This window comes from Pezoporus flaviventris, unplaced genomic scaffold (assembly GCF_033815535.1).
Source record: "Pezoporus flaviventris isolate CSIRO_AGI_PZ_B2104156 unplaced genomic scaffold, CSIRO_AGI_Pfla_v1 ptg000037l, whole genome shotgun sequence".
NCBI classification, from domain to species: Eukaryota; Metazoa; Chordata; class Aves; order Psittaciformes; family Psittacidae; genus Pezoporus; species Pezoporus flaviventris.
In genome coordinates this window covers 12,249,566-12,266,649 of record NW_026892585.1, presented here as the reverse complement: position 1 = coordinate 12,266,649, position 17,084 = coordinate 12,249,566, and the positions used below count along the sequence as shown (strand labels likewise).

Genomic DNA, 17,084 nt, shown 5'->3' with positions numbered 1-17,084 from the left:
AGGGAGGAAGCCCCAAAGCCCTTAAGCTGTTCAAGGGAGCTCGGCCATTGGAGCTGAGTGAGGAAAGAGCGGTCGTTGAGGAACGCCTCTTAAACCTCTGGAGCAGCCTCCCCTGTGAAGTAAAGAGCCATTTGTACTGAATAACAGTGTAATAATTTCTTGCCTCTCTTCCTCCCAGAGGAAACCCCTTTTACCTTCTGGTGTTGTTCTTCCTCTCTGACAAGCGGGTTGCCATGGGCTGCTTGTCCTCCCCTGTGGGTGTCAGCCCAAGACCTCTCTGTGCAGGAGCAGGAACACCTGCAGGGCGCAGGACCCAGCATAGGTTGCTGGGTCTAGCCTGCTGCATTGTGTGTAATCCCAGTTTTCAGCTCCAAATAAGTGAGGTAGGAGTTTTCGCTCATACTGCACCAGTTGGGAGGCTTTTCCAGAGGCTCTGTGCTCAGGTGCTTAGAAGTCTTCCAGCTTCCAAGTTGTATTTAAGGCCATTTTATTTCCGTTTGCTCTTGCAGCAAGATTGTTCATTTAAAGGTTTGTTGGGTTTTCTTTTTCTCCTGCTGTTTACCTCTGATAAGGACAGGACACAATTGCAATTGGTTTTAGCCTTCCTTTTACTCTCTTGAAGCAGCTGATCCTTTTGGGTTTGCGTAAGCAAGGACAAGTAGGGAAGACGAGCCAGGTGTGGCAGTGCTACTCCACATTGTCATCTTGCTTTTAGTCATGTCCCTGCTCACATTGCAGTTCTCTGTTCGTTCTTTTCCAGACACTGAAACTGGGGCCTTTGTAAACTCTAAATAGGTTCGATCTAGCAGCTTTATGTGATCACAGGGCATGGATTCAGGAAGAAAGAGAGCAGGTTAATCAGCCATGATCCAGTGTGATAAATAGACATTGCTTTTTATTCCGCTTTGCTTTAATGATTCTTTCCTCTGAGCTCTGATGCCTGGCACGCTGCTGAGATCAGACTAAAGAGCTTCTACTTTGTGACTCACTTCAGCAAAAGGTCCCTGCATGTTATAGATCCTTGCTACCAGGCAGGCATGTCTTTGATGATGCTGTTATGGGCTTCCTGGTTTCAGAACAGTGTATGGTCTTGCATTCTGCAGCATGTTTTTGCATTTTGCTTCCACTTCCACCCATGTCCGGTGCATGTTGTCCATGGAAAAATAGGGGAAATGCTAGTTTAATTGGAGGTTTTGGGGTGGAAAGAGACCTACATAAGGCCCCACAGCTAACGTTTGACACCTGGACTGTGTTCTGTCAGTCTTGGTTAGTTAAATAGCCCTGACTTGGCTGTGTCTGCTGGCAAAGGCAAGTGGAGCAGTTAGAGGTGGATACCTATCCCTGCAGGAGACAGTGGATGAGAAGGAACAGCACTTGGGCTCCCTGGCATCAAAAAGCAGTGGTAGCCCAAAAAAGCAATTGGACAATCTTCCTCTGTACAGCAGCAGGGCAGATTTTAACTCCCAAAAAGGAAAAAAAAAAAGGGGGCGGGGGGGAAGTAGAGGTCTGGTTTATAAATGACTTCCAGATTTTAAGTTGCTAAAATTCAATGGTATATACACAGATATTCCATGATAGTCATGGATTTGTTTCCTGGCTCCACAAGGGATAATATATGATGAATATATATATTATCCAACAAGGGATATTATATGATGGATTTCCATCTTCACTCTCTGTAGTTTGAATGTATCGAATGTAGGATCAAATGCAGCACTTTGATGATACAGGGGGCAGCACTGGCGTGTGTAATAAAATGTACTTTGTGTGTGAGACATAGAGAAGGGAAAAATCTCACATTTCTTTCCAGACATTTAAGTAGTGACTCAAAACCCCTTTGAGTCAATTTTGCTCTTGTTTTAAATACACTTCAGTATTTATTTTCCTGGTGAAAAAGGCAAAGACCAGAAAGCCAGCTCTTGTTTAATCCTCTACATTTTGATTTTCACTAACTAGTTGCGTGGACTGCTACTCACACCTCACCTCTTTCATACTGGAGTTTTTAAGTTCTCTACATTCTTTTTTGGTGAAACAATTTATATAGCTCCTGTTTTTTTAACCATCACTCCTTTCTCATGCCTCCTTCCTAAACTGTCACCTACAGTCATAGGAATTTTTACAGAGCTATTGCAGTGCCATGGTTTAAGTAATTACAAGTGGCATCAGGATGGAAATGTTCTCATTTTGGTAAGCTCCCAAGTTGAAGGTTTCTGCAAGTTTGCTTAAATCTGCCTTCACAGAAACTGAACAACTCAGGGTCTAAAAGGACACGCTGCTAAAGAGAGGTAATCACTTGTGTTGGTGGTGATATTAGTTGATAGTATTTGACAGAACACTTCTTGCCAGTCACCAGAGCTTTTAATTGAAACTGTCAGCTCGATTGACTTAAAGTTTAAATGCACAGCACCTTTTCCACCAACTTCATCAGCTGCATCTTTTTTGTGCTGATGATTTTACTGTCACTTTTGTAATTTGTTTAAAGTTATCTGAGACAAAAAGCTATAACTGCTTTCTCCTAAAACTCCTGCTTGGAATTCTCCATAGCATGCCTAGTGCTGGCGGCAGTCTGAAACTGAACACATTGTTAGGATGCAGGAAATGCAGCAGTAGTCTCAATATATTAATCTTCATATATATCTTTGCGTGTATATATATATATATATGTATATACCTATACACCAGACTGAAGAAGCCCAACAATCTCACCCTGTCTTCAGAGGGCTGGAGCAGCTCTGCTCTGGAGCCAGGCTGAGAGAGCTGGGCTGGTTCAGCTTGGAGAAGGGAAGGCTCCTTAAGGGGAGAGCTTAGAGCAGCTCCAGTGCCTAAAGGGGCTACAAGAAACCTGGAGAGGGGCTTTGGGCAAGGGCCTGTAGGGACAGGACAAGGGGAATGGCTTTAACCTGCCAGAGGGGAGATTGAGATGAGCTCTTAGGCAGAAGTTCTTCCCTATGAGGGTGCTGAGGCACTGGCACAGGGTGCCCAGAGAAGCTGTGGCTGCCCCATCCCTGGCAGTGCTCAAGGCCAGGTTGGACACAGGGGCTTGGAGCAACCTGCTCTAGTGGAAGGTGTCCCTGCCTGTGGCAGAGGGCTGGAACTGGATGAGCTCTGGGGCCCCTTCCAACCCAAACCAGTCTGGGGTTCTATGATTTTATCTCTATACGTATCTATCTAGTTCACTGTCTTTGAAGCTTTCTGGAAGTGCACCATACCCCGGGGTCAGCTGCATCCCTGCTTCTTCCAGGGAGAGAAGCCGAAACTATCTGTAATTACTGGATGCAACAGAATTCACAATTCCCCAGCCCTGAGGAAACTGGGTGATTGCTTGTAATTAAAGGCAGTTAGCAGTCCGTTAGATTGCTATTCCTTGGCTAGCTTTAACCCTTGCAGCCCTGTCTTCCAGCCCTCACTTAGGGTGGTATTGATGGATCTGCAGCTATGGCATGAATCAGTTACCATCAATCCCTAAAATCTTACTTTCGGCAGAAAAAAGAGATTAAGTTTCACTTGCAAACTACAGTTTGAGAAGCCCTAGATCTAGTATGATAAAACTAAAAAGTGGGATTGCAACAAAAATCTGAAACCAACGTACCTCATTCATAGGAGTGTAACTCCAGATGCTAACCGGAACATTGCCGCCTCACACTGGAATAATGTATGATTGAATTGTGACTCTTCAGAGCACATTTATTAGGCTCAGGGCCGTATAATGTTCCTGACTAAATGAGACAGAGGCATCTACGCTTTGACAGTCTCTTTCTATCAACAATGCTTAATATTGAGGTGAATATTAATGCTTTTTCAGCAGCTAAAAGCTGAATCAGGTGCAAGTAATTCTGTTCACTACCATCAATTTTGTAGAGAAGTGTGACAATTAATTATGCTATTAGATGAATTGTCTGATTTGTTTGCTTTTTTGAGCCTCATGATTTTTCGATTAACCCTTCATACACATAGCACAGCGGTTACCTTCCTCAGGGTTCAAACTTCTGAAGTTAGGTTTTGCTCAGGATGGAGGGCTGCAATTCTGATTTTCATCAAAACCACATCCAAGTTGGGTGTGATGTCTGAATACTTCCGTGTCACTGTCTTATATTTCATCATGAAGAATGACTAGAATAAATGCAGTTCAGTGATGCAGCTGATCCCCTCTCCCTCCTCCTAAGCCCCTTCCAAACAAAACACAACAGATTTGTTCTTAACTGAAAACAAGCAAGAAACTTTCTTCCTGCTAGGATAAAGACTGAGCAAAATCTGCCCAGCTTATTTTGGCATTATCAGAAATGTCAGTGTTTTACAAACTGTTTGAATCTAGTATTAGCATAATATTTTGGAATATGGTACTGGCAGGCTCATCACACTGCTTGCCACAACTGAAGTTCAGAGATCCAGACTCAGCCCTGCAATAATGAAGGCAAAGACAAATACTCTGCAGCAACTTTGGTTGGAGGCATTAGTGGGAAGAGAATGAAATATATTCTAGATTATTTATGCATGAACAGACATACTAATACATTGTAGTCGTGCTAATTATAGTACTTGTTACAACGCTGGAAGCTTTCGTTCTGTCAAATCAGTTAATTGATGGGAGAAAACGTATGTTCACACAGGTGGTAGGTAGGAAAAGGCAATGTTTCATCAGGCTTCCAGTGTCTTGTGCTACCCCTTTGGCACAGGGTACCTTAGCTGGTTTTGATGCAGCCCAGCAAAGCCTTCAGGAATCTTGCTGTTTGAAGTTACTGCTCTGATTTGCTGTTTCTGTCGGCTGCTGCCTTGGAAGCATTTTGGGATGCATTTCAGTGGGCCTTTTAAATGTTATTGTTGTACCTACTTAGCTCTGGTGAAGTCTGCAAGGACTCTGAACTTCCCACTCTTAAAACATAAAAGAAAGGAACTGTAGGTGCCTTTAAGGAAGGGAAGGTAAAGTGGGCAAAGCCCCCTTTGCCCCAGTGTATGTGCTGTGATAAAGGAGGAAGCTGGTGTAGGGCTTGCTTGACCTGCCTGGGAGCCTCGCATTGCTCTTCATCCTGTGCTCTTGCTGTGGGAGCTGACACAGTACCATAGGAAGGGAGCGTGCAGAAAGCTGTCCAGGGCACATGTCCTGGCTCCTCTCCCACAAGCAAGTGGAGGGGGCAAGAAAAGCTGTTTCCAGAGCTCAGGAGGGTGTCCTGCCCTACGTGTTATGCTGGGAACACATCAGCAGAGGGAAATCCAGGCTCAACCTTTGAGCTTTGAAGGTCTCATAACTTGTCTCTGTTTCTTGAATGTGTCCCAACTTGAGTCAGCTGCTTGCTGTTTATATTTGAGCATCTCACTGGGCTGTAGAGAGCTGAAGATGGTTAACAGTGGCAGCAGTGCTGTACCTGGGCAACTCCTGGGGAAGGATTTAAACTTCTTGGAGTGATGGCTGATATAATTTAGCACCTTGCAACAGGAAGGCTAACATTTATTAAACAACCAGCTTTCTGAAAATCATAGAACCACAGACTGGTTTGGGGTGGAACAGAACCTTAAAGCTCATCCAGTTCCAACCCCCTGCCAGAAGTTAAGATCGTTATGCTGCTTCAGCTGCTGGGAATTCCTCATTGCCTCTAATTAATTATTGGAGTTTCTGTTATCATGGGAAGATAAAAAGAGTTACTGTACTGTCACATTTTGTTAAAGAAGGAAGGAAAGGTTATTTTTAGGAAGTCCTAAGTGACTTTTTTTCTAGTCATCTTCTATAAAAAGCCATATGGAGAGGTAATGGAGACTGAGGGGGAGAGACTCTTGCTAATAGCTTCTTTTAATTTGTTACCACAGTGGTGCTGCTGTGTGGGATCTCATTAGGGACCTCTCTCCTATCCCGGCCCCAAATTGTTCCAAAACAGTAAATCAAATGGGGCAGGAAGCCACCTCGTGTCAGTGCCATCTCTGCTGGAACTGAGCAGATAAACTGGTATCTTTGTCTCAACTTCCTTCAGCTGAGTGTCACAACTGTAGAAGTGTTTGCCTTTGGCAGAAGCAGCATCCTCAGACACGTTCCTGATTCCTCTGTGGATGCCTTTAGACTTTCCATTTGCTTCCACAAGCTCCAACACTGGTGTCGCTCTTGCCAGTGTTCTTTCCTCTCCCAGTTCATGTTTTGCATGTCACCTCATTTCTTGCAAACATTGAATTCCTATAAATATCATTGCTGTGGCGTCATATCAGTCCAGCCCTCAGATTCCTCAGCAGTTGAGTGCAGTGGCATTTTTGTCTGTATCATCCTGATTTAGGCCCTTTAAACAGGGGCTTGCCTGATGAGGCTAATTGATGTGTTCGTCACATTTCCACAAGCCATGCAGTGTTGCTGTGTGGACTTGCACATCTGGAGCTGAAAGTCATCACTAGTGAGTACACTTTCCCTGGGACCTGTCTTCCCTCACACGGTGAACTCCTCCATTGCAAGCTCTGCTTCTCAAGAGGCAACTTTTGCAATCTGTGACAAAATGTGTTAAAGCTAGGATGATACATAGGGGAGATTGAGATGAGCTCTTAGGCAGAAGCTCTTCCCTGTGAGGGTGCTGAGGTGCTGGCACAGGGTGCCCAGAGAAGCTGTGGCTGCCCCATCCCTGGCAGTGCTCAAGGCCAGGTTGGACACAGGGGCTTGGAGCAACCTGCTCTAGTGGAAGGTGTCCCTGCCCGTGGCAGGGGGTTGGAACTTGGTGAGCTTTGGGATCCCTTTCAACCCAAACCAGCCTGGGATTCCATGTTTTCACTGTTACTTTCCCTCTGCGCTAGTGGCTTTGGCTGAAAACATCACATCAATAACTGTAGTTAAAGAGGGGCATGCAGGGTTTCTTGGCAGAGTTTGAGAGGTGACTGATGGGGTTGGTGCCATGAAGGAAATCCCTGCCCTATCTTCTTCCCAGAGCCCGAATCCCAAAGGTGTACAGAGGCACGCTCCATATCGTGGTCCCTGCTGTGCCTGGGGTCAGTACAGGGAGGTCCCAAAAGCAGGTATCCTGTTGTAGAATTGGGGTTTAACCTGCTGGATGCAATCCTCTTGAGTTTGATCCATAGCTCCTGTCTCAAGTTTCATGTGTTACAAATACTGTATTCTCCTTTAATGTATTGTTTGTGGTTCTTATTGAAAAGCAGTGATATATCCGTGACTAATATGCGGGGCTTGACTTCTCCTCAGTGTACAGACTGTCCCTGACGCGTCTGGGGGGACTTTAGGCAACCGTGCTTTGATGATTTATTGATTTATTTAAAATGATTTATTGATTTGATGTATTGATTTTCAAGCGGGGCTTGCCCCAGTTGAAGCCTTGCAGCCCGTGCTGGCGTCGCTCTCCCAGCAGAGCAGGCTGCCTGCAATGAAGCAGATGGCTGTTTGCCAGGAGCGAGTCGCTCACTTTCTGTAATTTACCCTTTTTCTGTTCAAATGGTTTGGCTTGGTTGGGTTTTTAAGCAGCGCCAGCCCTTCTCCAATAGCCTGTTCTCCCTCGCGTGCCTGCATCCGTGTGTGTGCGGGAGCGAGGGAGGCAAAGAGAGAAGCCGTGCCTGGGCTATGCTGACAGACGACTTTTCCCTCAGTTGTCAGGTTTCCAGCCTGTCGGCAGCGCTGCTGGTAAGCGGGACCAGAACAACGCCAGGGCAGGGAGAGCCGGGCTGACCGATCTGCCGGGGAGCTGCCGCTCGCACCGTGGTGGGCAGCCCTTGGGACCCATGCAGGCAGCTCGCTTGTCAGCGAGGGCTTTTCCTCCCCATCTCCCTTGATAAATATCCCTCAACTGGCATCATCGATGGTATCCTTATTGTAAGGGGGGGGGGGAAGAAACAAACCCCGTGTGGCTTTGCCATCTGGAGATGAGCTTCTAATCCCCCGGGTCAGCCCACGGATGGTGGTGGCATTGCTGGAGCGGCTGCCCCCCGTGGCCACCTGAGCGCCACCGCGGTTCCCACGCAGGCAGAAGGGGGACAAGTGGCTGCCAACAATGTTGGCTGCTCCCGGGCAGTGTTAAAGGGGGAGCGTGTCTGTGTGTGCGTGGGGCAGCCGCCGTCCTCGCAGAGCTTTAACCGAAGCGGTCACCCGCAGCTATGGAGTCACCCACCAAAGAGATCGAAGAATTTGAGAGCAACTCTCTGAAATACCTGCAGCCAGAGCAGATAGAGAAAATCTGGCTCCGTCTCCGAGGCTTGTAAGTAGTACTTTCCTTTCCCTCCCTTATCCTTCTCCCGTTTCCTCCCATTGTCAAAATGATGGTGGCACTTTTCTTTCTCCTTTCTTGCCGGTACCAGGAGTTTCCACACCTGTTCTCATCAATACAGTGGTTTAATCCCAGCAAAAGATCCATTTGCTTCTTTAAACTGAACTGCTTGTTACATTGAGCAAACATTTTCCAGGTGGAATGTAGAAATGTCATTAACGAGGCATTGTGAGATCTGAGCAGCTACCGAGGTGCTAATTACTTTAGCTGCTAGACTAGAAAAGTTTTGTTATGTAGCCTGAATGGGGCTTAATTGGATTCCGTGTTTTCAATAATGTCACCCTTAGATACAACATACAAAAGACTCCCCCCCCCCCCCCCCCCCCCCCCGTGAATGTACACCATTCGTGGCACTGACATGGTTAATAAGGGCAAAATAGGCAGAGAAGGCACAATCGGGAAACATTTCTACCAGCATTTGTAATGGCAGCAAATTCATGTCCCATGCCTTAGTTTTACTTAGTAATTTACACATTAAGCGTGGCAAGCCACGCGAAATGATGGGACACTGCATAAAGTACCGGTACTTAAAGAGGAACTTAACACTTCAGGAAAGTTAAAGTCTCTAGGCTGTAGAGTTTGTGCAGTTTATTTGGAGTCAATGTCTGGTGTCTTTTTCAGATTCTCAGTATGTAAAGTACTGCCTACCAGCAATAAAATCCATTACTGGCAGCAAAGTATTTATTTGCCCATCAGTTTTTGGCCAAGGCAATGCGGAGCATTACCACGTTAAGCTGCATCCCTCCCTGTGTTCAGAATGGTTTGTTGTTGTTTTTTCTCTTCAGCCTCACATGTTAGAGTTATTAAGATTTCAGCCCTCCAGGGAAAGGGGGGAGGGAAACAGCAGAAGCAAGAAAACGTAGAAAGAGTAGGCTAATAACTGAAAACAAATGGGTCCGAGTTAAACTTGAGTTGCTCTTTGAGCGTTATTTTGTGTGAGCAGGCGTGGCACATTTTGTAAAGCATGTCTAAAGCTTCTGTAGGACTCCGAGGAGTCTAAGGTGTGCATGAATATGTATTCCTTTCAAAGCATCCCTCCAGGAAACCTGTTTTGTGAAGGAACTTAATCAAAGTAGAGGACAGCTGTCTTGTAAGCCTTCCAAATAGAACAGTCACACAAAAGAAACCCTCTTATTTTCAAGTCTGTGTCATGCTGTAGTATTAGGAGTCCTCGCATTCCTGTTTAATGAGGAGTTTAGGAGCGTGCTGATTCGGATTCCACCTGAAGTTCATAGAAAATTCTTCGGCAGCATTGTAGTTGAAAATGCTGATAGTACGGGGCAGTGTCTGTGTGTTATGCATCAAGCTCTGATCTCTTCCCTCTTTTGGAAATTTGGCAAAACTCTTAAGACTTATTCTGGATCCGTAATAACTAAACCTCAGGCTGTTTTTCAGTATAGCCCTCTTTGTTGGCATTGTGTGTGAGTGTAACAAACGCATCCTTTCTGCTCCTGAGTTGCGGGATTTCTTTGCCTAAAGAGGAGATAGATTTTCTGTAGCATTCTTGATCACAAGATGAAAACTGAAATGTGCTTAGCTCCAACTAAAGGCTGCAGAAGATTTTCCATTCCCAGTCCTTTTAATGAGGCTTTTAGCAAACGCATACTCACACACACAAACTGAGGTTTGGCATCATGTTCCATGGTTTTTCTTGTCCATCTTTATGCATGCCTGTATGTGTAAGAAGAACGATTGGATGTGCACAGCCATCTTAATTAACTCTTAAATAAGATGTTTCATCCTGGAGAGATCAAATACTACTTGTGCAGATGCCTCTCTCCCCTGCTCTGGTACCCCGACAGCCATATCACACAGGGATTAGTTAGGAGGCACAACAGTTATACAGGTTGAGAGCGAGCACCCTGCTTGCCGAAGCTGCCTGGGGGAGTTGTAGTCTGCAGCAGGCAGATATTCAGCAAGTAGTGAGATCCTGACACAGCTTCTTCACTGAGAAGGGCTGTTGTGATTTTAACGGTCTCAGGTGCTCAGTGTTGGCTTGGACATCTCCTTGCAGAACTTCACCCATGGCAACTCTGGCACCTTCCTCTTTGTCTTCCCACCTTCAGTGCCAGCTGGTGTGTTTATTCACCGTGACTCAGTGGACAAACCAATATTCATCACCTCTTGCAATACCTGCCTTTTCCAGGGAACAGGGAAGGAGCCTTTTCTAATTTTCACCCCATCAGCTTGCTTGATTCAAAGGGAATGGAAACCCAAAGGCTGCAAAGGGGTGTTGTTTTTCTCAGATTCCCTTATGTAGTGTGTTTTCTGCTTAAGGAGCTCTGGTGAAGGCTTTTTTGCCGTATGCCTGATACAGTTCTGTCCTGCAGGATGGTTGGCCTTTGGAGATTTGAGCGTGGGCTGTGTATTTCCAAGGAATAGGGAGGAATATTTTGGACAGTGTGCAAAGGGCAGGTTTTTGTGAGGCTGAAGCCAGGTGTCTGTTGCAACATGAGTCATACGTTGCTGTAAGAGTCAGACAAGATACTGAATTTGCCTCTGGAGTGGAAGGATTTCCTTCTCCTTATGTATCATTCCAAGACTTGTTTTCTTAGTCAGGAGAGCCTGGTTGCAGTATGAGGTGATGGTGCTTAGGCCACATCCAGATTCCTTTCGCTTTTACTGTTTAAGAATGAGGTAAAATGCTAATGTAATAACAATAGTGAAATGCTTTTACTTAACATAGAAATCCATAGTTTAATGATTCTGTGCAGCAATTTATAAGAGAATCAAGTCAGTAGACCTGTAGTGTTTTCTCAAGTTTAAGGGAGTGTGATAAATTGCCTTACTGAGCAATAAGATGTCTGTGACAAAATATTGGGGTGTCTCGAGCCAGGGGTCTGTGAAAGAAATGTCTTTTACGTAGAATCCTAGAATGGTTTGAGATGGAAGGGACCTTAAAGCTCATCCAGGTTTGCTTATGGCTCTCAGTAGCTGCTGCTGCCAGAAAAAGGTTCTTGAGTCTCTTGCTTTCTTCTGTCTTCTTTGCCCCATGGATCCTGTCCAGAAGGCAGTCTTTTGTTCAGACTTGCCTCATTCAGCTCTGGGCTTGGACACTGTATACATAGGAGTTGCATATGAATCTGTCCTTCACTCTCCTATGATTACTAAGAACTCTGTTAAGCTTGGAACCTTCTGCTCTGAAAAACATACCAGTTAAGATTAGGTGGGACCCATTACAGGACGCTGCTAGCAGCAGAAGTTAATTTCAAAATACGGCTTCATGGTTGCTTTTCAATCTGAGGGTTTCTCTAGGGAGGTATGAGTGGGGATGGCTGTGTTGGGGTGTTCTTGTTTTAGCCCTTGGGAGCCTAGTTTGTAGGACTGTGAACTCCCATTTGCTAGTTTGGACTCTTAAAGCTACATGAAGTGGTTTCAGTTGCTTCCCAGTTTCTCAAGAACAGAGGAAGCACTGGAGCCTTTTTCAACACTAGGATTAGGCATTGTGCCTGACAGGACTGAAGAATGCAGAGGCATATACCCAAAGAGCTTTCCTAATTTCAGTAAAGATGTGATAGTTTACGGCATGTGAAAACCCAGCTTGGAGATATTTTTGGTTTGATTTTGGTTGCTTTTATATAAACAAACCTGTGGTTTCTAGCTATTACAATAGTACCAGCATCACTGGCATCTGCTGGTGCCCTTGCAATGCCTGAAACATTGCAGAAGGAGAGGAGAGAAAATGGACTTTAACCTTCTTTCCAGTAGCTGGGATTACAATGTTAAATTGATAAATACATAATAAATTCTTTTGCTCTCATGCTACTGAAGACGGCAACAGTCTCTGAACTGTGCCTTGAATGGGATGCTTGACTCATATTTTGGACTCTCCTGCTCAGATCTGTCAGTGTTGAAATTGGTCTCAGAAATCTGATGGCAGGAGAAGATAGAAACACATGAAAACCACTGTCTTGGAAAGCTTCATGGTTTTGCTGCAGAACTGGAACATTGTTTCAGCACTTAGGGCATATCCTCAGCTTCCACTACAAAGCACTGTGCTGTCCTACCGACAATGAAGAGGTCCCAGTGCAAACATTTGTGTAAGATCCAGATTTGTTCTTGAAATGCTGAAGCAGCAGCTGATTTCAATGGGAAAACATGGAGCCTTGGTGATTGAAGACAATCTGGCAAGCGTTAGAGTGGCACTGCTCAGTTATCTGTTTTTCTGTCTTATCTGTACATGCTCTATGATATTTTTAGGTTTCCTTAGTTGAAATACGTCACATAGAGAACAGCTGGTTCTGCCAGTGAAAGTATCCTGATCTGCTTCGTTTTCATATATGGGACCATCATAAACAGGAAAACAGAGATCTCCCTTCAGTTCCAGAGGCACACTGTACAAAAAGAGGTCTTTGTCCCCAAATATTTTAGCGGGTAGCAGATAGCAGAGGTTAGAAAAGCCCCTCAGAAGTCACCACTTGATTAGGAAATGTGTAAATTACTCAGTTTTCAAGTGGAATATATGCTCATTTGTTTCTGGAGGCAAGAGGGGCTTTTGGGCTGTCTTTGGTCTTGGATTCAGACCTCCTGAACCTCCTGAGGGTATAGGTTCAAACTGAAGCCCTGGGTGCAGAACTGAGCTACCTTCACCAGTATTTAAATAGAGCTGCTACCACCCTTTTTCTCATTTAGCTTTCCTAATGAGCACAGACAGGGATTATTTGTCAGAGAGCCACATCAGGAAACCTCTCTGTAGGTCTCTGAGCTCTGAATTTCACTTTCCCTGTGGCTGTCACGATTCCTAGAAGGATTAAGAAGGTCTCAGTGGTTAAGTGAGGGGGTGCTGGGTATGCGCTGCTCCAGCGTGACTTAGTGATTCTTCGTTTGGGTGAGCTGCTCTGTGGGTAGGAATGACTCAACTGGTTTTAAGGACTGTCAGGGTCTGCTTGATCCGTAATATTGTTCTCCCTGTAGTGTGAAGGAGGGCTGAATTGTACCATTACGCTAACCTGTAACAGCTTGTTTTATGCTGTCTGCAGCCCTTGAAGGAGCAAGGGGAACAGGAGAAGTGCTGCCAGCTGCTAATCCCAAGCCTGAACAAATGGACAGGGGAGAGAATATGTTATAATAAATAGCAGAACAGCCACTTCAGACAAAGTTAATTACAGAGTGCAGTGTTTTGAGGTGTAGTAATTCAGTACATAATCCATTTTTTCTACAGCCCTTCTATTACTTTGTTCCTCCCAGTGACTTTTATTTGAATCTTAAATCAATAGATGAGTCCTGCAGGTAACAAAAGAGAGACTACTTCATGTTTAATTCTAAAATGTTGACTAAGAAATAATATACACCCTCTAGTTTTTGCCATAATCATAAAAAAGAGATTTTATTCTTCTGGGGGTAGTACAAGTGAATCATCCCTGCAGCTCAAAAAGCAATTATTGATTCCAGCAGTCATAAAAAGACCACCACAGTCTGCCATAGGAGAAAGGGGCTCCCTTTGTAATATTAAATTCGGTGCTTTTCAAATATTGCTGCTATAAAGCTTGCAAACCTGCATAGGAAACAAGGATATAAAAAAGGTTATTTTGGGAAAGATGAATTCAGACCTTGGGTAAAAGGGAAACGAAGAGTCCTTTCTGGCATTCTTTTTTAAAGCTGTCTTGGTGGGATAGGAGTTAGTAAAGAAAGGAATAAAACCCGATGGAAGACAGCACTGGGAAATCCTCTCTGTGTGTATGTTTGTGTGTGTGTTTTAAAGCCTGCGAGACCAGCTCATCTCCTAATCTGCCAGCTTTTGGTGGATTCAAACACTAAATTGAACCCAACTCAGCCCTTGAAAGGATTTTTATTTAGTGTGTTTCTTTCTCTTCCTGCAATTCATGTGAGGTTTTCCTCTTCCAGTCTCTCTTATCCCATCAAAAAATTACTTCAGCCCCTTCAGAACACTAGGAATGGTCGGACTCTGATCCTGACTGGTAGACGGGAGAAGACTGAGGTTCATGTATGAGGGTTGACCCATTCAAACACTACAGAAACTGTAAAACACCTCTACAGATTCAAAATGCTCTCAGAACACTGGGGATTTGGATAAGGCCAGGTTTTCTAGAAGAGCTTGTTTGCTGATTTTGATCTCCTGAACTGTGCTGTAAACACTGGAAAGAACAACCTCATTGATACCAATGCATTTGCAGGGGTGAAATTTGAATCCAGTTCCTGGTCTTTGGAGCTGGTTTTTTTTGTTTGTTTTCTTTGAAAATCTAAGTTTTCCAGGTAACTGATGCTTGAGACCACTTGTTTAGCCCTGTGACAATGCAAAGCATTCACCCACAGTGTTAAGGCCAACTTTGCTCTTAAATGTGAATTGTATGTGAACAATAATCCTTCTGGCAGTCAGTACCACTCCAGGCCTCTGCCAAGATTTGTCAGCTGTTGTCTTGCATATTTGAAAAGCAGATTCCTTTTGAAGGTGTGAATATAAATACAAAGAAACCAGAATGAGAATTTGTCAATAGATGAAGAGTGCAACTCAGATTCTGGTGAAAATGGATGTAATCAACTCAATTGGTAAGGTCCATGTTGGGGATTGTTGAACTTTCCTGGCCAAGAAGTAGGGTGCAGAGCTCTCCAGGAGGCATTGCTCTACATGGGTGTCAAGAAGAGCTTTGGAAGGAAGTGTCTCTGCCAAGGAGTCCAATTCATGTTGTAACAGTCTGCTTTACCTTCTTTGGGAGGACTTCCACACCTTGCAATTGGTGATGTTGGATGCAGAAGTCCATGTGAGCTCAGGCGTGCAGTGGGAGAGGATTTTCATAATCATAGAATCCCAGACTGGTTTGGGTGGGAAGTGACCTTAAAGCTCATGCAGTTCCAACCCCCTGCCACAGGCAGGGACACCTTCCACTAGAGCAGGTTGCTCCAAGCCCCGTCCAACCTGGCCTTTCTTGGAGAATAATCTTTCTAGGAGAGGGAGATGTAGGAGCCAGTTCAGTTATTAACATGCGTACAGACATGTATGATAAGCTCTGTGCTTTTCTTCCATAGCTGTCAAGCTGTAGAGTCATTTTGTTATTAATGTGACACTTCGAATGGCTATTAGTAGGTCTGTGTCATCACTTCAGGAGTGATTTCTTACACTCCCAGGGACAGATATTATTTGTGCACAAAGCTCCCAGCCAAGACAGAAAGTTGCACTATATCCATCTGTAGTATGAATCCTGGCTTGGTGCAAATCTCATTTCAACACCAAGATAAGCACAAATTAAACATCAGATCTGTGCAATTTTTAACAGCTGAGACTGCTCAGAGCCCCTGAGCTACAGCTGTGGCATGCAGGGAGTCCCTGAAGAGCATGTGGCACAAGCTGCAGCAAGCATCCAGGGGCAAAGGAACAGAAGTAGAGCATAAACCCCCTTGCAAGGCTGAACAGTTCAGATGGTTGCTGTAAATGATGCTCAGATCACACTTCCTCCCATGCCTCCTGTGGAGCAGCTGGTTTTCTGGGATTCACTAGCAGTAAGCAGTTACTGGTGTCTGCTAAGCAAGGAGTCTGAATACACAATTTAAATATGCGCCTCTACACACACACACACTGATGCAGCAGGGACAGCTACAGTCAGATGGGAGAACTCTCTTCTTTCACTTCTCAAGCAAGTCTGAAAAGAGAGGAAGCTGTGGGGGTTGAGGCTGGGAGGGGAGAACTGTGGAGATCATCTACAAAAGAGCATACTGGCTCATAAAAAGGCGGAGAGGAGAACCAAAGAGAGCTTAAAAAAAAGGAGGTGGTGGATAAAAAAGTAGCCCTGTGAGTTCTTCAGGTCCCTGCACATAAATAAGTGTTAGATTTGTTTCCTTCCAAATTAAAATAGCTCATAGCACAACATATATGCAAGTCATACTCAACTTAGGAGTTTGGGTGTTGCTGAAAATCACAGGGACAAGAGCTGCCCTTAAGGATATTTGAAGATGCTGCCCAATCTGTAGTGCAGTATTTTTTGCCTCAGATTCTAATAGGAGACCTAGAAGGAAAGCCTGGATGCTGCAAGAACACCTCTGGTTATAAATGCAGTACAAACCACTGTTTCTGTGTCACCGTCTCATTCAGGCAAATCATAGAATCCCAGACTGGTTTGGGCTGGAAGAAACCCTAAAGCTTATCCAGTTCCAACCCCCTGCCATAGGCAGGGACACCTTCCACTAAAGCGGGCTGCTCCAAGCCCCACCCAACCTGGCCTTGGACGCTGCCAGGGATGGGGCAGCCCCAGCTTCTCTGGGCACCCTGTGCCAGCGCCTCAGCACCCTCACAGGAAGAACTTCTGCCTAAGAGCTCATCTCAATCTCCCCTCTGGCAGGTTAAAGCCATTCCCCTTTTCCTGTCCCTACAGGCCCTTGTAAAAAGTCCTTCTCCAGATTTCTCGTAGGCCACTGTAGGTATTGGAAGACTGATAAAAGGTCTCCCTGGATCCTTCTCTTCTCCAGGCTGAACAAGCCCAACTCTTTCAGCCTATCTTCATGGGAGAGGTGCTCCAGCCGTGTTGTCTGGGCACTCACCTTTCCACCTTTGCACTAGTGTTCCATGTGCAGATTGTACATGTTTGGATGCAGTTTGACTGGATGTGCAGATTAAGTCAGTTGTGTCATACAGGGAATGTCCTTAAAGTGCTTTGCAGAGGAGAAAGGCTTGTGTGTAGATGCTCAGTGACCTTTAGACCTGTTTCTAGTTAGTGTGATTGTAGTTAACAAATCTGCTTGCAAATGGAGAAGGAAATTCCCAAGTTGTGCAAATTAGCTGAATAACTTGGAGTGAATTATCATGGTGGTCTGACCTAGCCTCACTACCTATGAAACGTCAGGCTCTGAAGCTTGTATTCCCTATTTACCTTAAGGAGGCAGATCTGCTCCTCTTCTGGG

At 45.0% G+C, this 17,084-nt stretch overlaps 1 protein-coding gene across 8 annotated transcripts in view; it reads left to right on the top strand.

The window, feature by feature from the left end:
- The window catches only part of PDE1C (phosphodiesterase 1C), a 276,791-nt gene that overhangs the window by 92,243 nt on the left and 167,464 nt on the right, over nt 1–17,084 (top strand). For 2 of the 8 annotated variants that reach the window (XM_061464732.1, XM_061464735.1), the window contains exons 1-2: nt 7,447–7,594; nt 8,063–8,165. The exons of 3 other annotated variants lie outside the window; for them this stretch is intronic. In XM_061464732.1, coding sequence (XP_061320716.1) covers nt 8,065–8,165 — 101 coding nt within the window. In that variant the 5' untranslated portion in view covers nt 7,447–7,594; nt 8,063–8,064. Of the gene's footprint in view, nt 1–7,446; nt 7,595–7,623; nt 8,166–17,084 lie in introns of those variants that run through there. 3 more of the 8 variants (XM_061464734.1, XM_061464731.1, XM_061464733.1) reach the window with 2 other exon arrangements.